Source organism: Nyctereutes procyonoides, unplaced genomic scaffold (assembly GCF_905146905.1).
Source record: "Nyctereutes procyonoides isolate TBG_1078 unplaced genomic scaffold, NYPRO_anot_genome, whole genome shotgun sequence".
In the NCBI taxonomy this organism is placed as follows: Eukaryota; Metazoa; Chordata; class Mammalia; order Carnivora; family Canidae; genus Nyctereutes; species Nyctereutes procyonoides.
In genome coordinates, this window is record NW_026575120.1 from 25,246,675 (window position 1) to 25,271,804 (window position 25,130).

The 25,130-nt window shown below is 35.9% G+C and overlaps 1 protein-coding gene across 12 annotated transcripts in view; it reads left to right on the forward strand.

Moving 5' to 3' along the window:
- The window catches only part of KMT2C (lysine methyltransferase 2C), a 282,347-nt gene that overhangs the window by 150,738 nt on the left and 106,479 nt on the right, over nucleotides 1-25,130 (forward strand). For all 12 annotated transcript variants that reach the window (XM_055335130.1, XM_055335137.1, XM_055335136.1 and 9 more), the window contains exons 7-9: nucleotides 6,803-6,965; nucleotides 14,856-15,027; nucleotides 17,157-17,271. In XM_055335130.1, the coding sequence (XP_055191105.1) occupies nucleotides 6,803-6,965; nucleotides 14,856-15,027; nucleotides 17,157-17,271 (450 nt within the window). The remainder of the gene's footprint in view (nucleotides 1-6,802; nucleotides 6,966-14,855; nucleotides 15,028-17,156; nucleotides 17,272-25,130) is intronic.

Below are 25,130 nucleotides of genomic sequence, written 5' to 3' on the forward strand. Positions count from 1 at the left end.
CTATATAACAAATTATCATAGATTTAAAGGCTTAAAATAGCCCCCATTTATGAAGTGATACTTCTGTAGGTCAGAGATTTGAGTAGGCTCTGCTGCTCTTTGTTTAGGCTCTTAAAGATGTCTGCCAGGCTGGGTGCTTATCCAAAGGCCCTGAGGAAGAATCCTCTTCTTCCTCATTTAGATGATAGATGAGGGTAGGGATCCCTGGGTGGTTCAGTGGTTTAGCGCCGACTTCAGCCTGGGGCCTGATCCTGGAGACCCTGGATCAAGTCGGGCTCCCAGCATGGAGCCTGCTTCTGCTTCTCCCTCTGCCTGTGTCTCTGCCTCTCTCTCTCTGTGTCTCTCTCATGAATAAATAAATAAAATCTTAAAAAAACATAGATGAGGGGAGAATTCCATTTTGTGCATTTATAATACCGAAGTCACCATTTCTTTATTGGCTGTTGGCCTGAGGTTGCTGTCAGCTCCTAGAGGCCATTCCTGGTTCTTGTTTGTGGCTCCTTTTGTCTTTAAAGATAGCAGTGATATATTGAATCCTTTCCTTGCTTTGAATTTCTCTGACTTTTCCTTTCTCCTACCTGCTGGAGAAAACTTTCTGCTTTTAAAGGAATTTTGTAGGGACACATGGGTGGCTCCGTCAGTTTTAAGTGTCTGCCTTTGGCTGGGGTCATGACCCAGGGTCTTGGGATCAAGCCCAGGGTAGTCAGGCAACCTGCCCAGCGGGAAGTCTGCATCTCCCTCTGTCTCTCTCCCCTGCTTGTTCTTTCTCTTGCAAATAAATAAAATCTTCAAAAATATACATAAAGGAATTGTGTAATTCAAATAGGCTAATCTCTCCCTTGATTAATTCAGCATCATTTGATTAGCAGCCTTAATCACATCTGCAAAAATCTGTTTGCCATGTAATATAGTCTAATCTCTGGCATGATATTTCATCATATTTTTTATAAGTCTCTGGATTAGGGTGGGACATGTTGGGGTGAGAGTGGGGAGTGCAGGCATTTTAGGAGGCTACCTACCACAATGCCATATTGAGGAGATTGGACCTGATCCAGAGGTATCAGGGACTTTGTTAGAAAGACCATTGTGACAGCAGTGATTAAGACGGGTCAGAAAGGGAAGATAGTGGCGGGAAAAAACTCTCAGAGCAGTGTCCATTTTGACTTTGTAATGTTATTTAATATTATTATTATTTTTAGCAGATGTCTCAGTCAGAAATATGTATTTGTTACAGTACAAACCAGAATGATTAACTGGGCCAGAACAGCAACAACGAATCAGTTTTCTAGATACTCATGATTTAAGCCCATTTATATATAAAATGTTTTGATAGATTTTTATTTCAATCGATTTTGTTTTAAGCATATTTTTCTAAAGCAGACACTAATTCTTTTGATAGAGACTTAAACACCTGAATCTCAATAACATCTTCCTAAACATAATATTAGGATGGGTTTGCTTACTGAGATGCCTAATTGCATGCAATATATGTTAGTTCTTCCTCGCTTCAGTTTTGAAATCTAGCTTCATTTATTTTTATCCTTTGGTCTTGAGTTTTGCATTTTTCTAGCTGTATTTTTTTCTTAACCAAATTTGCCACATCTCAGAGATTTTGACATGTTTCTTATTCAATCATTTCAAAAATATTTTTTCTTTTGAATTGAAAGAAATCTCTAGATAAAAGGGAATTTTAAATTTTTTGTGGATAGATTTTTGAGTTTATCTTGTGAATTCATAATTATTAATGTATCAGGTTTAGGAAATATCTGCTCTTTTGAATATGACCTAGGAGATATTTGATTTTTTTTGAATTTGTGGACTTTTTTAATGGTCATATGTATAATGAATTAAAAATAATTCTAAAAACAATTTAAAAAATTCTACATACATTTGAATAGAATATATATTCTCTGGTTTTGAATTATAGAGATCTTTGTATTTGTAAGTTTGAACCAAACTTGATCATTGTTATTAAATTGTTATTTCATATCTATTTATATCTTGATTTCTTTTTTTTTTTTTTTTTTTATAAATTTTTTTTTAATTTTTTTATTTATTTATAATAGTCACAGAGAGAGAAAGAGAGAGAGAGAGGCAGAGACACAGGCAGAGGGAGAAGCAGGCTCCATGCACCGGGAGCCCGATGTGGGATTCGATCCCGGGTCTCCAGGATCGCGCCCTGGGCCAAAGGCAGGCGCCAAACTGCTGCGCCACCCAGGGATCCCTATATCTTGATTTCTAAGAGTGGTATTAGAGTTTACTTTATTCATATACATATTTCTACTCAGTTTTTTATGTCAAGGAAATTCATACTAGGTATGCAAACTTTAATGACTTTCTTGTTCTGTTGGAAGTTTTAACATAGGACCTATTTTATTTATTTTATTTTTTTATTTTTATTTTTTTTTCATAGGACCTATTTTAATGTGAACTTTATCTTTGCCCTTTTTACTGCTTTTTCATTTGGATCCAAGTTTCTTTGCTGCTATAGCTGCTTTCTTTTTTGATAGCACTTGTTTGTGCTTTTCCCTCCAGCTCTTTAATTTGAATTTGCTGTGTCACTGTGCCTAATACACAAATATACACACATATACACACAAACATACATGCATATACATGTGTATATGTACACACATATACATAAATAAAATGTGTTTATACAGCATGTATGTGTGCACAAGTGTATAAAATGTATTTTGCACATTTTGAATGTTACTGTTTTTTAATAAGGAATTCAACCTGTTTACATTTATTCTCCATGGCCTTGAATGTTAATTTAGCAGGTATTAAGGTTTGAGTCTCAAATAATTTTTTTGTTGCTTTTCGAAGATACAGCTTTTTTTGCTTTTGCATGGAATATTGCTAGTGAAAAGTAATAACTGATTCTCCTTTTTTGGTAGCTGGACTATTTTCTCTTTTTTTTTTTTTTTTTTTTTTTAATTTTTATTTATTTATGATAGTTACACACACACAGAGAGAGAGAGAGGCAGAGACACAGGCAGAGGGAGAAGCAGGCTCCATGCACCGGGAGCCTGATGTGGGATTCGATCCTGGGTCTCCAGGATCGCGCCCTGGGCCAAAGGCAGGCACCAAACCGCTGCGCCACCCAGGGATCCCCTATTTTCTCTTTTGTGAGGCTACTGGAATCCTTTCTTTATCTTTGTTATCTTAAAATTTCACCATGTTTCTAGGTGTGAGACATTTTAATCTGAAGTAAGTATTTTCTGTTTAGGAAGGCAGCACACACAGATACTAAGAGTAGGTACTTTTGTAGTGATATGGAGATCAGTGGAACAGAGATAAAGACTCTGTTAGCTCCCCAAACTGTTAAATGAAATTAACATGTTAGGTCTTATTATTAGATATTTTTATATTTTTTTTTTCTCTACTCCTGGTACTCTTCCTAAAGAGACACGGGATTTTTTGGATTAGGTTTTCCTTGTCATTTTACTTGTTTTTCTTACTTTCTGTCTTCATTCTTTATTTTGCATTCTAGGAGAAACCCAGCTGACTGATAAGGAAAGTTTGGTAAAGGTTAAAAAGTTTGGTGTATGGAAAACCTAATAATACTTGATATTTCTTAGAGCACTTAGCCCATTGCCATATTGATACAGAATAAATACTTCATAATTAATTGAATGAGCTTTGGAATATCCTCAAATTTATTGTTATTGTTTCATAACTCATCTTTAACCTTAGTCTCTGAAATTTTGTTGATTCTGCTTTGTTTTGTATTGCAGATTTATTTTGAGAGAGCCTTCCTTATTTTAGTCTAGTGAAATAAAGGTTTTGGAAGTTCCTCAAACTTATTCTGTTGGCAGAACAGTTGGCAATGTGAACTCTAATTTAGAGTTTTTTCTTGGATGTGTTCTTGGACAATTGTCAAAAGATATTATAATACTTTTCCCTTTTTTTCCTCTACCTCTCCTCTTTCTTTTTTAATGATTAAAAAAGGAAAAAGAAAAAATGGTATTTAGAAGTTTTAAATACTGATTCAAATAAATTGTTTAGTTGATAAACCACTTAAGAGCTATTTATTTTACCCTTTTCTCCCCAAATGTTAATTAGCTTTGTAATTGTTACTTAGTTTATAATTTGTTTCATTTCTAATGTATGTTGTACTGGAATGCTGATATTAGAGAAGTTCCCTATGGAAATGTATTCTTTCATATTTTCTGTAATTTTACAAATGCCTTTATTTGGTTCAGAAAGATCTATTCCAGCCTACATTTAAAGTATACATTTTCTTTCAATGCCAAATGTCTTTCATTAGCTATGTAATCATAACAGATGGGCTTGAAACGTTCACTTAAATGCAGTTAGTATTTTATTTCCCTTCCTTTATTCCCTGTATCTTTATATGTTATTGTAAATTAGTATGTTGGATACATTCCAGGGCTTCTCATAGTAGTTTAGCTAATGTCACGTAATATTTTCCATTGCAAATGTGATTAAGAGAACGTGTTGATGTTTCTAAAATGATATAGACATTGGGGAAAGGATCAATTTAAATTATTTTGTTTCCTTATTATGCACTTAAATAAGTCATTATATTTTATTCACCAAAATTATTTTTAGTGCAAAAGGCTTCTGTATAGCTTGTCATATGTTAAAAAATAATGGAGATTTTAGGTTTTAACAATTTAGCTGAAATTATTTTGTTACGTTAACGAGTTAATATGAAAACTTTTTAGCAATCATTTGGACATGTAAATGCACTTTTCTCCTTCAGCATTTTCTTGGTATTTCCAGTATAACTCAAGGATACTCAGACTACTTAAATGTTGCATATGTTGTTAATTCTGAGTTGTGTTAATAAACTAAACATATTTAGAGACCCTGAGAGGTCATAGCATCAAAATAAATTTAGAAAAAGGTAGTTTTTAGACTTTATTAAAATACGTAAAGGCTTGCTTGCTTCTGTCTTTTTAATGATGCAACACCCATACATACAAAAAGAGAACTTAAATATTTATGAGCCTGTGAACTTGTGGACATTATGTACAATAAAAATGCCACAGATGTAACTAGTGTTTATGAGTTACTTAGAAGCTACAGCGGTCTGTTGACAGTCCTCAGAATGTGTAGAAGGCTCATCAAGAGATGCTAAACTTTCTTACATTGGTTCAATGCCATGGACTGATGGTTACAAGGAAGAATTTGATGGCGCCTTATATAAAATATTAGAATGAATTATAATTTAAAAACTATTGCATTTGCTGATAGAGCAGCAGAATTAGAATAAGTATGTTAGCTTGTGAAGAGCTGCTTGGGGCATTGGGGTGACTCAGTTGGTTGAGCATCTGCCTTTGGCTCTGGTCATGATCTCAGGGTCTTGGGATCCAGCCCCACATCTGGCTCTCCCTTTCACTCTGCCTCCGTCTCTCCCCCCTGCTTATATTCTTTCTTTGTCTCAAATTAATGAATAAAATCTTTAGAAAAAAAATATCTTCTTAGTAATGTTAGCAACTTTGTCTCTTTCAGGAGGCTCAGTTTTCCCACAGATTGTCCCATTTGGCTTCCATTATTTGAGTTACACTTAACAGAGAGTACCAACAGTGAAGTCCATTTAGTACATATAAATTTGAACACCTGTTTATTAGGGCTTTCTGTGTCAAGCAGCATTCACAGTGCTATAGAAACAAATGCAGCAAAATATGGTGCTTCTGCTCAAGGATCCAGGACTAGAAATCCAGGAAAGAAGACATATAAATAATTCTCATGCAATGGCATGAGTGCTAAAACAGAAGCCTATACAAGATAGTGAGGCGTCTGCAGAGATTTTATACTGTACCGTGCAGGCCACCTGGCAAAAGACCCACAAAGAAAGTGATAACCCAGAATGACCTTGGGAGGATGAGGGAGAGTTTATTAATTATTCTTAGGGAAAGCTGAGTAAGTACATATTGCATTGCAGGTAATTTGTACTGACTTAACGTCTTTAGTTGCCCTACACTTCCCCTGTGTTTCTGTTGGAGCTTCCTTCTTTGCTTTTATCACTAGCAAAAGAGTGCAGGCAGGCTGAAATAGGGGAAGCAGATACTCAGATGGCTTGATTTTTCTTCCCATTCCCAATTTTTATTAAGAAACTTGAAACTAATTGCTACAAGGAAGTGTGTAGATTTGTAGGTGTACCTTTAATTCTGTGATTGTCCTCATTAGCTTATTTGATGATTGAGTGATTTATTTCATACTGATTTTTAGGTAGGGTAAAAATAGTAAGGTTTTGTAAACAATATAGATGCATTTTATTAGTTTTTTGGTGAGATTTAAACTGTTAACCCACAACTAAACACCTGCCTTTTCAACCCTATTACTAATTAAAAAATATTCTAAAAAATTTTATTTATTTATTTATTCATGATAGATAAAGAGAGAGAAAGAGAGAGGCAGAGACACAGGAGGAGGGAGAAGCAGGCTCCGTGCCAGGAGCCTGACGCAGGACTCGATCCCGGGACTCCAGGACCGCGCCCTGGGCCAAAGGCAGGCGCCAAACCGCTGAGCCACCCAAGGGATCCCCTAATTAAAAAAATATTTTAAATTTTGACAGAAGTCAGTAGAAAAAAAGTGAGATGCTAATTTTCTAAACTTGAATGGATGAACCTGTATTATACCAAGTGCTCAACTGAATACTTTAGACTTTATTTTTTTTAATGGATCCTTTATTTAGTATTATGGAAGCTTAAGTCATTTTGCTAGTAATGTACACAAGACTTTTTTTTAATACCTTCCTAGCCCCACATTTGAATGCTCCTTTTCCAGGTTTTCTAAAGAGATTTATTTTCCATTTGCCCCCTTTCAGCGATGTGCATTTTGTAAGCACCTTGGAGCCACTATCAAATGCTGTGAAGAGAAATGCACCCAGATATACCATTATCCTTGTGCTGCTGGAGCTGGTACCTTTCAGGACTTCAGGAACTTCTTCCTTCTGTGTCCAGAGCACATTGACCAAGCTCCTGAAAGATGTAAGTTTACTATAGATACACTTTTAAAACATTTATCAGTGTATTTATTTCAAATAACGAATGTTGTAAATTCCCTAAATGTTATTTTGCTTGTATTAAAAGTTAATATTACATAATCTTGATAACCTGAGGGATCTTTGCCAGAGATCCTTGGGGAGAATTTCTTATCACTAGTATCATTGAAGTTAAATCCTAAAAGTTATTTCCTCAAAATTTCAAAGACAGTTTGCATGTTTTAAATTCTGATTAAAAAACTTTTTTTTTAAACCACTGTAGAAATACTGAGTATACGATATTTTAATATGTACTGTAAAGAAAGTCATTTAAAAAGTTAAACAGTATTCAGTGTCTTCTGCACCAAGTTAGAGAATTAGAAGATAATTCACTCAGGTGTTATTTAAGGGTATGCATTAATAGGATTAGCAAACACTTTTGAAATTCTTGGTAATTGTATAGCCCTGATAATCATTATAGAAATCTCTGTTAGTTCTTCTTGATTTATCTATCTTGATTACCTATAATCCTCAGTTGTGCTTTTTTCCTTTCTTTTCCAAACAGTATTTTATAATTATGTGAAAATATTTTAAATTTATTATACAGGAAATTATAATTCTTTCCTATCTTTATTGTCAAACAGAGATCTTGCCTTTTTCTTAGTATATAAGTTTCTAATGAGTATGTGTGCTTTGGGATTTTTCCCTCTAATAAATTGAGTTTCCAGTGTCATTGTGAAATCTCTGTGATGTTTTATTCAGTCTTTATGTTACCTGTTAGTTAACCTCAGTGTTAGCTTTTATCTGTGTCTTAGCAATATCTATGAAAGCTTTTAAAAAATCTTTTCTAGCTATGTGAAACATAAATTTAGCTACCTCAGGCCTACACTTAAAATAGTCTCAAATACAGTTAGATTGTATAATCGCAGAACCATAATTTCATCTTCAGTTAAAATTATTTTTGTTTACATGTATAATCATTTTGTCCTTAATTGATGTATAGACAGAAATTATAGGCAGGGCTGAAACGTCAGGTTGTAATTAGGCTAATAAGGATTTCAAGTTTCAAATATATATGGGATTATATACTTAAATCGGGAGAAAAAGAACATTCATGCACAGCAGCTGTCATGAGTGTTATTTATTTTAAGACCTCATGTAATGAATTACTTCACACAGGTGCACCAAGTGTGCTGTCGGTCATCATAGTTGATTATATTCTGGGTGGTATAGTGCACTTTGCCGATCAAATGAAACAATGGTATGTGTATTTAAGAATCTGGGGGCAGCCCCGGTGGCTCAGCGGTTTAGCGCCACCTTCAGCCCAGGGCATGATCCTGGAGACTGGGGATCAAGTCCCACATTGGGCTCCCTGCGTGGAGCCTGCTTCTTCCTCTGCCTGTGCCTGTGCCTCTCTCTCTCTCTCTGTGTGTGTGTGTCTCTCAGGAATAAATAAAATCTTAGAAAAAAAAAGAATCTGAATTTTCTTCAGTATTTTGTACTTAGTCATACTTTAGACCTCAGCAAACAACATGCAAACTTTTCTGTGATCAAATTTCTATTATTAGATATTTTGTTAGTTAATGGCCATTCTACTTCCTACTGCAGACTGTGTTCTAATAGAGTATACCTCATTTAATGTTAGAGACCATAAATATTGTGTAAAGTAATGAAGTGTAAGGACTGAGGGGAGATGAGCTGCTGTCACTTACCATACGTACAATGAGAGGTCTCTGCTGGTACATGGAGCTAAAAGATAGACTGAAATTATTGGCACTGTGCCTTGTTCCAAAATAGAGTTATGGAGACTCATAAAAATACATGAATAGTAGAATAAAATAAAACTAAAAATATGCAAGGAAATTTGGCCATGGGAAAATAAGGATTGTATAAATATGAAGCTAATAGTGACACTGGTATTTTGGGAAATAAATGCATACTTACTAGACCTAAGTCACAAACTTGGCTCCATAGCTCTCCAGCAATCAGCACAAAGAAGGGAATATGAACAGTGACTTGATTCATAATAATGTCAAAAGAATTCACTTAATACTGAGACTGTATATACTTTATACACTGCAGCAAAACAAATTTTACAGGGCAGTTTCTTATAACAGCCCTCAAAATAAGCCGGTGGTATGAAACTGAAGTCCATCTGAGTAAATTCTAATCCACAAGAATCTTAACCAGTGCAGTCTATATACACAGCTTTCTTTTTTTTTTTAAGATTTTAAAATTTATTTATTAGAGACAGAGAGAGAGAGAGAGAGAGAGAGAGGGAGGCAGAGACACAGGCAGAGGGAGAAGCAGGCTCCATGCAGGGATCCCGACGTGGGACTTGATCCTGGATCTCCAGGATCACACCTTGGGTCGAAGGTGGCGCTAAACTGCTAAGCCACCGGGGCTGCCCTATACACAGCTTTCTGACCATCTATTTGTTTTAATCCAAGGATATAGAGAAGATTGCAGGTAGAATGTATTGTAATTTACGAGATTATGCAATAGTCTTCATAAAATCTTTCATAAATGTTTCTAGTTGTCCTAATTGTGTATCATAGCACAAGGTATTATTTTTTTAAAAAATGGGGCTTAAACAACAGTGTTACTATGAGGGTTAAATAACAATCAATGGAAACCATGTAGCATTTTACCTTGTATATATGAATTGCTTTACGAAATGGTAGCTATTCCAGCTCTTATCTAAGACTCAAATTATATATATAAATTGAATATATTACTTTATCCTGTTGGTTAAGAATAGAGCAATATGCTTTATATTTATAGTTAGCTGAGGTAGGAGTTGGATTGACATCTTTTTGTGAAAGTTGAAAAAAAAAAAAAAAGACTTCATTTGGGCAGCCCAGGTGGCTCAGCGGTTTAGTGCTGCCTTCAGCCCAGGGTGTGATCCTGGAGATCCGGGATCAAGTCCCACATCAGGCTCCTGCTTGGAGTCTGCTTCTCCCTCTGCCTGTGTCTCTGCCTCTCTCTCTCTCTCTCTCTCTCTCTCTCTCTGTCTCTCATGAATAAATAAATAAAATCTTAAAAAAAAAAAAAGACTTCATTAGAAAGAAACCTCAGCAAAGAGAGAACCTGTGAGCCAAGCCAAGATTTTCATCAGAAAACAATTTTAGGATGCCTTGTCATAGATAAATGCCAGTCCTGGCTTCATCATTATTTTCATGTGATGCAAGTATACAATGATCTTGTCTAGGAATTTTGCACTAAATATCCATCTCGGAGACATAGCCAGGTATACTTACTGAGTAGTATTTTGCCTCTCAGGGAAAGCAAATGGCTAGGAGCCAACCATGCAAGATCAGAGGAAAAGACATTCCAGAAAGTGAACAGATACTGCACAGGTGAGGAATGGGCCTGACATGTCGTTGTGCCTGGAACCCAGTATCTCCTAGGTGGATGGTAGAGACAACATCAGAGCAAACAAAAACTAGACCACCTAGATCTTGTGAACAAGGCAAGGGTTTAGATATCCTGTCTGCAGTGAGAAGTTTTTGAAGCATTAAACGAGGCAGTGCTATATCTCTTCATTCCCCCTGCCCCCAGTGTATTTACTTTCATCATTCAGTTTTGACTTCTCTTACTTCATTTTCTGGGTTGTTTTTGTATCTCTTTGTACCAAGTCCTGCTATGTTTCTATTACCCTAAATTTTGTCATATATATAATCTCCTTTCTTACCTACCTACCTGTCCTGTGAGCCAGCCTCTCTGGACAACATCCATGTTTCCTTTTTCTTGCTAGCAATTGCATTTAGTCCAGCGCAGTATCCTACCAGTAAAGTAAGCAGAGATGATACGTGCTGTGACGTTGATGGAAGTTACAAAAGCTGTGCGGATGAAGTCCTTCGATTGATGCTGTCTGGCAGCAATTTGACTTTTGTTGCTCTTCATCAGTGCTTTTATTCTCCTGCATAAGCAGTGGTCTCACCTTCCAGCTTGACCAAGTGTCTCTGACATGGTCCCTTCTCGTTTAGGCTCAGTGTTCTTGTCTTTTCCTCTATCCCTTCTATTGTCACACCTGTCACAGGACATGATCTTGTCTACAGCTGTACCTGCTGTTTCTTCTGCTTTTCTTGCTCCCCCTTCATCATTAAGCCTCTCCATTCTATGCCTCTGCTGGCACTTTCCTTCTTACTTTTGTACATGCGTAGATGTTCTTCACCTTATTTGCCCTACCAGTGGGAGTAAATTTCAGTTAGTAAAGAGCATGATCTTTGGAGCCAAACTGACCTGGATTTAATTCCTGCCTTCTCTTACATTGGCTTTAGCTTTGGTTTTTCATTCAATCTCTTTGCTTTTTCAAGTGCTTAAAGAAAAATTTCACTTCATTGTTTGATTATTGCTTCAAACTTAATGTTTCTGTGGGACATATATGTATATATATGTCCATATGCTTATTTCTGACATGACACTTAAGCTATCCAGTATTACCATATTTTGCTTGCCCTCCAAAAGGCTTTTTTGGTATTTCTGTTATCTTCTTCCTGGTTGAGGAAATGATTGGAACCAACCTCATTTCTTGATGAAGTGCTTTTTTTCTATTACTATTTTTACAAAATGCACAGTAAATGTTTTTAGACTGAATGTATCATGTGAATGTTTTTCTTTGTCTAATTTATTACCAGTGATCCATATTAGTGGAACAACATGACAGTATTGCCATTAAGGAATTGCTGCAAATAATCATAGAGTAAGAAGTAATATCTGCCACAGTGATATATATAGTTATCTTATTGTAGAATGGGCTTTGCTGTAAAAAAAAAGTGATGTGCAATAGAAATATGATGTGAGCAATATATATTTTTCTAGTAGTCATGTTAAAAAATTTTAAAAATTATAATTAATTAAAAAATACATATTTAGCCCAGTGTGTCCAAATATTAATATTTCAACATATAAACAGTAAAATTTTTGAGATGTTTGACATTTTTTCCTAGTAAGTCTTTAGAATCTAGGGTGCATTTTATATGCACAGCACATGTCAATTTGGATAATCACATTTCAGTTGCCCAGTAGCCACATGTGACTATAGCTACCATAGCAAGTTAAGTGGCAGAATAGGAAACTGGAAATTTTCATAGAAGCATTTAGACAGTGTTCCCTGCAAATTATAATAGAAAGATGAACTGAGTGTCATAAACAGCACAATATTTGCTTCAATTTCTATAAGTTTTGAGAGTAAGCAAAAATCAAGGATTAGTTTTTAAATGTACATAGCTCAAATGAGTAAATACTGGTACTCTTTTAGTATTAAAAAATTCACCCTATTGTGTCATTTTTATCAAAAATGAATTAATTTGTGACTCCATTTTTTATGATGTTTCCATTTTTAAATTAATGATTTATTTTAAATGCCAATCAGAGAGTCATTAAAAGTGGTTTTGGAAACAAGTTCTTCATTTAAGATATATTTAATAAGACTTGATTTGTGCTAGGGATTTGAATATACAAAGTTTAAAAAGGCAGGGTCCCTTCCCTTTAAGGGTTCATAGTATTGTGTTGTAATTACTTGACTATATGTAACAGTTTATATGTGAGGAAAAGGAATATTCAACAATTGAATGGATGGATCTTTAGGTGTGGTAACATTAGGTATTCCGGGCTATGTGTGAATAGAGTTTTGAGATCCTCTTTGGAAAGAACTAGGGGCATGGCACAGCACAGCAAAGGAACAAAATCTCAAGTAGTGGGGAACAATGTATACAAGCATGCAAGCAAGCATTGAACAGCATGTTGTGTGAACGTGCATAGCAAACTGCTTGGTATCACCAGGAAGAGTGAGTGGTCATGAGATTCCATTGGAAAGGGAGGAAGGACTTTTTCTTTTTTGGTCTTCTCTGCTAGAAGATTTTGATCTTTTTTCTTTTAGAGTAAAAAGGGCGTATTGGTAAAATTTTAATTTAAGCAGAGCATAACAGATTCACAATTTAGAAAACTTACTCTTGAGTGTAGATGATGATTAGGGAAAGGTCAGATCCATAAGGAGGGATTCTATTTAGAAGATATTGTAATTGCCAAGGCAGAGTGGACTGAACTGAACTGTATAAATATAAGGAAAAAGGATATATAGAAAGTTAACTCAGTAAGAATTGGTGTCTGGTTGGATATGTTGGGTCAGGGAGGAATAATAGTGATATTAAAGTCTCAGCCTTTACCCAGCTGGTTGAGAATAAGGAGAGAGGTTTAGGTTTAAAAAATATTTTATTTTAGAAGTGTTGAGTTTTGAGTATTTTTAGAACATCTGGCTATTGAGGTCTAGTGAGACTTGAAAGTAATATCTTGTAGTTTAGGAAGAAGTTGGTGGCTGGTGATACAGATTTGGGAATCGTGGTGGTGTTTTTTTAACATGGGAATTGGTGTGATCACAAAGGGAAACCATGGGAAATTATTAAAAGAAAGAATAGGATGAAATCCCAAGATACTCCAACATATAGAGGAATTGTAGGGAGACAAAAGCTAACATAGGAGCATGAGAGGGAGGCATTGGAGACCTAAGGAGAAATCAGGAGAAAGCTGTCATCACAGAAGCCAAGGTAAGGGGAACTGTAATGTGGGAGTAGATAGTAATGGAAATGCTGCAAAGTGCAAATAAGATAAGCTTAAAGAAATAATCATTGGATTTCATATAGATCATTGGTAGCCTCATGAGGGTAGCGCCAGGTGAATGGTGGGTGTGCAGCCACCAGGGTTCCAGCTGGCAGTCCAGATATATCCCAGGACTTATTTTTCTACTGCCCTCAAACTACAAATGGTTTTTTATCATTTTAAGAGGACTTTGAAATAAAAACAAAAAGTCTGTATGTCAGAGGTTCTATGGCCTATAAAACCAGTTTGCCAAGTAAAAGGAATAGATTATTACTCTATTTCAAGATGCTTGACTGGGAAAAAAATAAGGTAGAAAGTCCTCATAGCCAAAGAGGACTGACCAAACCTTCAAAAAATAAAAGAGAGAAATAGGTTCATGTATACAATTTAAAACAATCTTTAGATAATTAATCAAACCATCTAGTTGAGAACCTGAGTGTCACATATAGACATATATATCATCGAATTGGTATGATTTGAGAACACATTATTTTTCTTATTGTGATATGCATAAGTTTAAGTGTGTACTTGGCAAGGCAGTTTATTCTTACATTTATTTTTTATTTTAGATGGTAAAAGGACCTAAAAAGTGCTATTTCTTTTAATTCATATTTAGGGATAGATGATGTCCATAATTATATAATTTTTTATATCTTTTTACAAACTGGCAATTAATATAGATGAATATAGAATTAGTATATGAAGTTTTGTGTTTGTGTATGAATATGTAGCTTCCATCTTTAATGTTCTCCTTCATATGATGTTTTCCAGTATTAAAAATATATATTTGATCTGAATAAAAATCAGTGTGTTTATGCTTAAGAAGCATTTAATATAATCTTATCATTTCTTAAATTTGTCTCTTGACCTACCTTGTTAATTTTAAAATATATTTAACATCCAAATAAAATGGTTATTTTTACACACCACAGGCATTTCTCAGTTGATATTTTCCTGTTTTGTTCTTTTCAACAAGTGTATGTTGAACATTAAGTAGATGCCCAGCATCATCACCAGTACCAGGGATATAAAATTAGAGAAGAACTGCCTATGGTCTTAGGTAGATGTAGGCACAAATATGCAAAACTTCTATGATTAATGGAATTAATTTTAGATTAAATACATTACAGTGTTTTTACTGAGACCTTCTTCTGATTGGATATCAGTTCAATGTGGATAACCTCAAGTGTCTGAAAGATTTACCATGCAAATTCCATTCAAGTGATTTTTAAATTGTAAAGTCAGAAAAATATTAAACTCTTATACAACAATTTCATTGTTTTACTGTTAATTATAGCAAAGGAAGATGCAAACTGTGCAGTGTGCGACAGCCCGGGAGACCTCTTAGATCAGTTCTTTTGTACTACTTGTGGTCAGCACTATCATGGAATGTGCCTGGATATAGCGGTTACTCCATTAAAACGGGCAGGTTGGCAATGCCCTGAGTGCAAAGTGTGCCAGAACTGCAAGTAAGTTTTAATTTCAACTCAAAGGTGTGTATTGAGATTAAGAGAGACCCTATTATTAGGTGCTAAAGGTTTGTGTAATATGATAAAGGTTGTTGGTACTGCGGCTATATTCATTCCCACTGACTTCATCATGTCTTTAAAAAATTGCTAGGTATTTATTAACATTACTTTGAAATAAGTAAACAAAAACTAATTTTAATAATTTTATTTTTTTTTTTTTTTTTTAAATTTTTTTTTTTTTATTTATTTACGATAGTCATACAGAGAGAGAGAGAGGCAGAGACACAGGCAGAGGGAGAAGCAGGCTCCACGCACCAGGAGCCCGACGTGGGATTCGATCCCGGGTCCCCAGGATCGCGCCCTGGGCCAAAGGCAGGCGCCAAACCGCTGCGCCACCCAGGGATCCCAATTTTAATAATTTTAAATTCCTCTGGTTGCTTAAAAAGCTAATTTAAATTTGCCAAACATTTTAAACAAATGATGTTAACAACTTAAAAAAGCATTAGAAAAATAAAGCAATTATTTTTGAGAGAGACTGGGGTGAAGATTTAATAGGAAAATAAACCTCTAATTGCAGAAAGTAGTTATGAGAGTGAGTGAAAGAATCAGTGATATGTTTGAATTTCCATTCCAGGAAGAACAGTTTATTCTAAGACTACTTAAAAACAAAACAAAACAAAACAAAGATAAAAAACCCAAAAACCTGTATCTATCTGAAAGAGGTTACCTCCAATCAATCGTAGTCACAATAATCCTGAAAAGAAGTACAGTTATTATTGTATGGCATTTAAACATTTGTAATGGGGTTATCTTTTTCTATTTGTTATATTCCATCCTTTGGTTATTCCTCCAATCTTTTCTGTGATTTTTGTTTTCCTCCTGCTACTAATTAGCATGATAATTTGGGGAAGTTATCTGCATCTATAGCAGTCTTCAAATTGTTTACAGGCTGAGGACTTTCGTAACAGGAGAAATCATGCCCACCCCTGCCATGATCAGTCTTTTATTTGTAATTTAATTTGATGACAATAAGCATCAATATCTTAAAATTATGTGGAATAAATAGGACCACATGCTTTTATATTTTGGTAAAAATTAAAATATCAGTAAACATTTATTTGATATCTTGTATCTGTGCCTAGTTTCTTGGGAAGGAATAAGAAAATTTGAAGAAAGATTGCTTTCCCTCTAAGATTTTTCCATTTAGCTACAGAGATAAAACATAAAATTTTATATGTAGAGTTTATTAAACTGAATAAGAAATAACTGGAGGCCAACTAACCCATCTTCCTTTTTACTTCTAGTTGTCCCCAGGTTTTACTCAGCGGCTCCTCTCTCAGCTCTTCTTTCATTCCCCAGTTTTTCTTTTCCCCTCCTCTTTAATTAAATTCTTAGTCTCTGAGAGTGGTTGATAGCCAAGAATCAAGGCAGAGCTCATGCTGTAGGGCAGGGGCCCAATCTTTGGGGCACACACATGTTCAGGGAAAGAGTTTAGGTTTTTGACTACAATTCTTAATAATTATTACAAGATGATTCTTACACCCGTTTATTTAGCACTAATGTTTACTGGATGTTCTAAGCTCTTCAACCAGAATAATTAATTCTCAGTGTCTTTATTGTTCACATTTTGTACCTGAAACCAAGAGGACTAAGCTTATTTTATTTAGGAATCACACAACTAGTAAAACAGTAGTCGGAATACAAATATAGGTCTGATGCCAAATTCGATCCACTTTTTATTATATGACAATGTCTTTCCAATTCCTGATGCCAAGATTTGTTCCTTCCCATGCAGCATCACCTATCAGAGCTCCGTCCCCTAGAATGTTTACTGAGATATTTAAAAAGTAAAGCATCATTCATCTTGCTCTACTCTGCAGGAATCCTCACGTGACTAAAGCAGGTTCACCATAGGTGAGCATTCAGTAAGGATAATCCTGTAGGGACCTCAGGAAGATGGCTGTCTCATCCTCTAGGGGGTTATCTCTATCATTATCTGAGTATAGACAAAACAGACACTGAAGAATTGATGAACTAGGCAGTTCCTAGGACTGATTCTTCTCATGATTACTTATGTTATAAACATAAGTTTAAAGATAAGGCATCATTAATGCTATCTTATTTTTTAGACAATCGGGAGAAGATAGCAAGATGCTAGTGTGTGATACGTGTGACAAAGGGTATCATACTTTTTGTCTTCAACCAGTTATGAAATCAGTACCAACCAATGGCTGGAAATGCAAAGTAAGTTGTTTATTTTTTTAAGAAAAATATCTTCATCTGTATGCTTCTTATATAGAGCAGACAAATCGGATACCTATTCAAATATATACATTATCATCAACTTTTTAAAGAATAACTTTATTGATGTATAATTGATATTCAGTAAACTGCAAGTATTTAAAGTTTGTAATTTAATTTGACACATGTACATTTATGAAACCATCATCACCTTCAGGATAATGACCACATTCATCACCGTAAAAGTTTCATGGTGTCCCTTGGGAATCCCTCTTTTCCAACTGTTCACCCATTCCCACCTCCCCTCTTGTCTTCCAGGCAGTCTGCTTTCACTCACCATCAATTAATTTGCATTTTCTAGAGTTTTATATAAGTGACATCCTATAGTATATACTCTTTTTTTTGGGGGGGGGTCTAGCCTTTTAAACTCAACATGATTATTTTGAGAATCAGCCATGTTTTAGTGCATATCATTAGTGATTCCTATTTATTGCCAAGTAGTGGCCATACCACAGATTGTTTATTGACTCACTTGGTGAACATTTGGGTCATTTACAATTTTAGGCTATTATGAAAAATGCTATTATGAACATGTTAACATATGTATGGTGCTTCATGGCTTAGAAATTGTTTTGAATGATTTATCTTTAATCTTCCCAGAAACTCCAGAGATGTAGCCCCATGAGGGTACCAGAACCCACAGCAATAGTTTTAAAATCCGTTAACTTAAAATGCAGAGGTAAAATACACATTTTGGTGATAATATAGTGATTTTTTTAATATCGTGATTTTATATGTACATCACATTTTTGTGTATAAGTACACTTGTATTAAATATTTGGAATCCTACTGTATATGTATACTGTCCCTTCCCTGTCGTAGCTTTAGTAAGTAATTCTTTACTTATTTATTTTATAGATGCTGTTTAAAGTTTCTTTTAGTTTAGAGTGTGAGAGAAGGTCTGTAGACATTTTTCCATTGCTCAAGATACCAGTCTTTCTGCTTGGTGTGACACTTTTAAGATGTATTTTCAGTTATTTTTATTTTTTTCTGGATATTCTTTTAGTCAGTGATTCTCCCTTCTTCCATCTATTTTGTTATTTGCATCTTTATGACCTTGCGGTGTTCTATGCTGGTCTCTTTATGCTTTCTGAGGAATTTACTGAGGCTCTTTGATCTGTACCTCTAAATCCTGTTAAGTTGGCCAACAATCTTACATACTGGGCAGAGTTATTATTAGTACACTACCAGGTAAACAGTAACAAATTTAAGAAGTATCTGTCCGTGGAAGCACAAAATATTTCAACTCTTAAAGTGAAAGTAGAAGAACAAATCAAATTTATCTTTAATTCTCAAGTGATTAAATAAAACTAAACTCTTTTTCCTGTTTGGAAGATATTTATAAACAAACAATATTCACTATGACTTTCCTTTAAATATTCTCTAGAATGGATCAGTCATAAAAGTAGTACATGTGCTTCCTTTGGAATCTATATAGGTAAACTAATAAATTCTAGGTGAGGGCTGGTGCAGGCCCAGTGGTTAATCATCCAAGTTTACTTATATGTAGAAACAGAAAAGGGACTAAAACTCAGGTTTCCTGTCTTTATAATGTTTTATCCTGTATATGATGCTCTCTCCTTATGCTTTCGTACTATACCTATGTGAGTAGCAGTGCTTTTCTCTCTAGATTAAATAAGAAATATTTCTTGATCTAATTTTCTTTTTGTATTAGGGTGTAGATCTCTAAAGACTAAAGACTCTAGATCTACAAGCCATCTCTATATATCCCCCAGGTTGAGTTTTTTTTTTTTTAAGATTTATTTATTTATGATAGACATAGAGGGGCAGAGACACAGGAGGAGGAAGAAGCAGGCTCCATGCAGGGAGCCCGATGTGGGACTCGATCCTGGGACTCCAGGATCATGCCCTGGGCCAAAGGCAGGCGCTAAACCGCTGAGTCACCCAGGGATCCCGAGGTTTTTTTTTTTTTTTTAATTATATCTAAATTTTCTAGAACAGATGTGAAACTAGGCATAAACTTATTTTTATCTTCAGTAATTACACTTAAAATACAACTAAATAGGATTTATAAAGTAATTACAAATTTCATCTGACATACAGTTTTGCTTTGAAACTAAATTGCCAAGATTGGATTTAATAAAAGGATATTTTCTTGTGCCCAGTTCAGTGTGTAAGCCTTTCCTTTGGCTTTAATAATGTCAGTACATAGAAAGCCTTTTGTATTTGTATAAAAATAGTATGGATAATGTCATGACCCTGTTTACTAGTTCAGAATAATCAGACCTGAAAGTGCCAGCAAGCAGTATTTCAACATTAGACGTAGTGAAGTGTCATTCAGTAACCATACAGGTTTTTATTCATGAGTGCACTATTGTGGTACAACTGAAATCTGTTCTAAATGGGAATTAATCCAATTATTTCTAAAACATGGAACATTAGTTCCTTATTTTAAGTTACTGGTATGTTGTTCGCCCTTTAGCCATTGTCTTGATGTTTATGAAGATAAGAGTCCTCTCTGCTGGCTCTGTGAATGCTGCCATGTATCCCTGTGCCATCTAAACATCTCATTTTTTTCTACCATAATTTTACTGTGTAAAATCTTGCATGTTTTGTACCTCTTTGATGGCACCTGGGACTAACATGATAAATACAAATGCTAAATGCAGGTATTAAAATCTGCATTGTGGTACCCTCGAAGGTCTGTTAAATTTTAATTTTTTTTTTTATGCTAGCATTTCTATGAAAACAACTTTTCGGAAAACAGCCCTCCCAGACTGCGTCTGTGGTCTTAGCATTCTCCCACTCTTCTCCCAGTCGCATAGAAACGGGCTCCTGTTGCCCATGCACCGCTTTTCTGTGGACTTAGGGCAGGCTTCAGGGAGGTGGGGTGGAGTGAGCTGCCTGAAATGGTCCCCGGGCCCTGAGGGCCGGGGTCAGCCTCCAGGTGGAGGCTTCCTGGGCTGCTGGGATTAAGGGCTGTGAGGTGGCGCCAGCCAGAGGCTTCCTCCAGAAGCTGGAAAGGCGTTCCGGCCATGAGAGGGGTGTGGGGGGGCGGGTGACTTGCTGTCCTAGGAAAGCCCTGAAAAGGGGGAGAGTTCGCCTGGAGGACCCCGCGGATGGGGTGCGGGTGTGGGGGTGGGAGGAGGCATGGACGGAGCCGAGCACCTGCGCCAGCGTCCCGCCGGGTCAGGGGCACCTGGAGCTCGCGGCCCCACCTGGTTCCAGAGCGCTGGGCGGTGCGGCGGGTGCGGCTGCGGCCCGAGGGTGGGGCCTGGAGGGGAGGGGCCCTAGGCCCGCGGGCCCGCGCTTACCGCCCTCACGTGGGGCTCGGGGCAGGCGGGGCCTGCGGGCGGACCGGGGGCGGCTGCCCCGGGCCTCCCGCAGTTCCGGCTTCTTCCTGCCTGCGGCCGGTGCCTTCGCGCGTTCTCCCGTCCGCACTTTGAGCTGCAGGTTGGTGCGCGTGTGCGTTCGTCTTCTCTACACACTTTTACTTGCCTTTCTTCTTTTTCTGAAATAGGAAGTTGAGTTCCTAATTCGTTTTCTTTACTTTCCTAAGGAAAAAAGTATATTTTAAGACTATAAATTTACCTTTGATTATAGCTTTGGCTGCAACCAGATTCGTTTTAATTCTAACTGTCTCTGCGTACACGTAGCCTAATCACTTTATCTTTTGGGTTTTAAGTTGTGCTTAAGCATGTTAATTTCTGCTTTAATTGTGTGTAACCCAGTATTAACCAGTGTGGTTTTCTTTTTCACAAATATTTTCATAATTGAAGTAGTGACTTTAAGGTGTAATATTTCTGTTTATTTTATTTAGCTAGATGAAGTCCTTTTTATTTTTTGGCTGCCTAATTCAACAGTGTATTAGGATGTAGATAGAGTTGACCACTACAGTTTTCCTCAATAATTTCTCCTTGTATTTTACTTTTTCTTTTTGTGAACTGAACTAATATTTTTTGGTATTTGGCAGGTATGTCAGGGTCAGTGTTGATGTGTTGTGCATTTTTATCAATATAAAGTTACCTTATTGTGTAATTCCCCCCCCCCCCTTTTTGGAACCAGCTATTTTTGTTTGTGCATCAATATGGCCTCCTAGGGCTTTAGTTTTATCAGTTGAATGTAATGTTTTCACATCTTTTTATTTTGGGTCCTTGTGTGTCATTTTAAATTGTGTGTGTGTGTTTGTGTGTGTGAGGTTTAATAGAGTTAACTATTTAGATTAATGGTTGCAATTGAAATGCTAGGCTATTTTAAGACAGTATAGTTCTTTTGATTTCCTTTCTGTTTTTCCTTTTATTTCCTGCAGCGACTTGCAATTAAGAATTTTATTTTGTGTTATACTTGGAAGTATGAATGATTTCTTCTTCCACTTGGAAGTTATACTTGGAAGTATGAATGATTTCTTCTTCCACTTAGTAAAAATGGAGAAACCAGAAATTTCCCTTTTCCTTTCTCTTCCCTCTGTTTTTGATCAACTGGGAGACTGTAAACCTTTGTCACTTTTTCCTTGCAAAAAATGTATTCTCTGTATAAGTTTCAATCTCTAACCCCCCCAGTCTTTTGGATTCTTGATTATGCTCCATTAAGGAATAGCAATTTTTCTGAAATCCAGCATATCTGAAAGAGACTGTTGTCTTCAGGCTACTATAAGAACTTGGTTTGGTATCATTTTGTTTTACAACTTTTTCAGTTTTATGCTGTGGAAACATTTTTTTTTTCCTCCAGTTTTCCCATTTGTGGTATCACAGAAGAAAAATACCTTTGTTTTGTTTTACATGTTCACTTAATTATAATCCTTTGTTCTACTTAAGAGCTTTAAGATCGTTATTTTTGTCAGTTCTTTGAATTTGTTTCCAGGTTGTGTCTGATTTTGGTTCTACATTAATTAGTTACCTTGAACATGTTGACCAGGATCAGTCTCTTTAGTCAGGCCCCCAAAAAAGGTCTAAAGAAGAGTTGGTTAACTTAGCCTTTTTTTTTTTTTTAAATATTTGCCATCTTTGCAGTTTCTTAAATAATGTTTAGTAACATCTAGATAATTTTATTTCCTGCTTTTAATTCATTATCTTCTTTGTTATGTTTTTCATTATCTTGGAAAATGTCTTCAGAATTCTGGGTTTATTTCCTGAGGTTCTCTTTTATCTTTGTCTCTTTTACTAATTTGCTCTATCATAGTCTGCTGTGCTCTTTCACAGTGACTAAATCATGTACAATATTGCTAAGAATACAACTGGATAGTTAAAAAAAAAAAATCTGTTCTATGGAGGTATATAATGTTGTGAAAGATTCAGCTGTGGAGCCAGATCTCCACTTTTCCAGTTACTAAATACAGGAACTTTGGCAAAATATTTGACTTCCTTAAGCCAGTTTTTCCCCTGTAGAGAAGGTTAGTAGAACTTACCTCATCAGGGTGTTGGATTTAGTAAGATGATGCCTATAAGGTGTCCCTTGTTATGTCTAAATTAAATAGTCAAAGAATTATCCTAGAGTTTTTCATAGGCTTATCCACTGAAGAATAATTCTCTTCCTCTACTGTTAAATTCTCATAGATGTCTATAGTCTTTAGTCATAATTCGTTCATTTATTTAACATTTGAAGGCCTACTGTGTGCAAAGCACCGTGGTGGAGGCCAGAGATGAACAGGCAAATAGGTCTGCCTTCATGGGGGTATCAGACTTGTGAGGCTGCTCACACTGAAGTACAGGTAATCTTTTCAGGAACTTTGTTTTAGTCCAGTCATTGTCAGGTTAGGTTTCTTTTTCCTGTTTCTCTGTCCAGAATGCTTTTGTGTTGGTATGTCATGATTTTTAAAAAACTTTATTTTGAAATAATTTCAAACTTTAGATGTTAGAAAAAATAGTATCTGTATACCATTTATACTTTTTACCTTTGTTAGATTTTAGTATCATTGTGTGTACCCTTTCTTCTTCTTCCCTCCCATCTCTGTTTTTTTGCCCTGAACCATTTGAGGGTAAGTTACATAGATTGTGTCCCCTTTACCCCTAAACACTTCAGTGTGTATTTACTTTTTTTTTTTTTTTTTTTAAAGATTGTATTTATTTATTCATGAGAGACAAAGAGACCTAGGCAGAGGGAGAAGCAGGCTCCTTGAGGGGAGCCCAATGTGGGACTCCATCCTGGTACTCCGGGACCACACCCTGAGCCACCCAAGTGCCCCGGTATTTCCTAATAATAGGAATATCCTTACATAAGCAAAGCACTGTTATCAACTTCATACGTTTACATCAACATGAGTATTTTCATCTAATCTATTATCCATATTTCAATTTTGTCACCTGATATAACATCCCATATAGCATCTCCTCCACCCCCCCACCCCATATAGGTTCCAAGATCCATTTCTAGGGTAAGGTACTCTTTTTGTTTTTGTAGTTTTTTTTTTTTTTTTTTTAAGGTACTCTTTTTGGTTCTCACTTTGGACTCCTTTAATCTGAATTTCCTGAGTCCTTCTCTATCTTTTGGATATTGACATTTTTGGAAGGATACAGTTCTTCCCCACATACCTGTTTGATTTTTTTTTTTTTCTACTTTTGTCTGATACTTCTTCACAATTACATAGAGTTTTGCATTGTTGGCTGGAATACTGAAGTAGTGATGTGCTTCTGCTAGAGGCACCTGGTGCTCATCTCCCTCATAGGTGATGTGCATTCTGATAATTTGGTCAAGCTGCTGTTAAATTTCTCCTTTTGTTTTTTTTTTCCTTTTTTCATATCTAATAAAAAGATTATATGAGAAGATATTTAAGATCATGTGACTATCTTGCTCCTCAAATTTTCCTCCAAGATTTTAGAAACCATTGCTTCATCATTTGTATGTGTTGGTTGTAAAATGGTGCTTTTGCAACTCTAGCATTGTTACATATGCCAGCGCTCTGCACCTCCGTTGTAAACAGGAATTCTCCCTTCTTTTACATGTCACAATTATTTGTTTATATTGTCAGTATTGACTGAGAAATTCCTACTGTCCTCAATAATTCATAATTCTTTATCTAATTTGTTCTATACTCAGCTTGTCCCATATTTGCCTTTGGTAGCTTCTGTGGGCTGCCTCCTATGCTTTTGTGACATGCCCTCACCATTTATTTGAGCATTTTGTTACATTTTGGCATCACAAGATGTCCCAAGCTCATTTTCCACCTCTCTGCCCCACCCCAGGAATCGGCCCTTTTTTCCAGAAGTAGGTCTGGTTCCTTTAGCGGAAAATGGGTCCTAGGTGCGCTCATTGCTATGGGAGTGTTTCCCTCTTTGGCTTTTCAGCAGATGGGGCAGGAAATGCCTGAATGTATTTACACACACACGTACATATACAAATAAATGGGCCGATACTCACATATGTACATAACTTATAAACATTAATTCTCTGTAGAACAGTTTATACAACTGAGTTTTGAAAGCATATTGATATCCTATATAGTCAAAAAAATAAAGGGGGAATAAAGTCAACTACTGAGAGCAAACCCAGGTAGTTTTGTTTATTCGGTTGAACAGTTGAGTAAATGTGTTAGTGTTGTGGGGACTAGAGAATAGCTATACAAGAACGGAAGAAGGCAAGAACTGAGTGGGAGGGATCAGAATTGGAGTTACTAGTATAAATTCATTATTTATAAATTATGTACATGTGAGTATATATGTTAATTCTTACCCCTTGAGCCCCAAATTTTGTATCCTGATACTTTGTTAAATTCTTGTATTGAATTTATGATTGATTCTCTAGGATTTTCCAAATATACTCCCTTGTCATCTACAGATAATTTTGTTCTTTTACTATTGCACTGCCTGTTTTCATTGTTTCAGTGTTCACATTGGCTTTAGAACCAT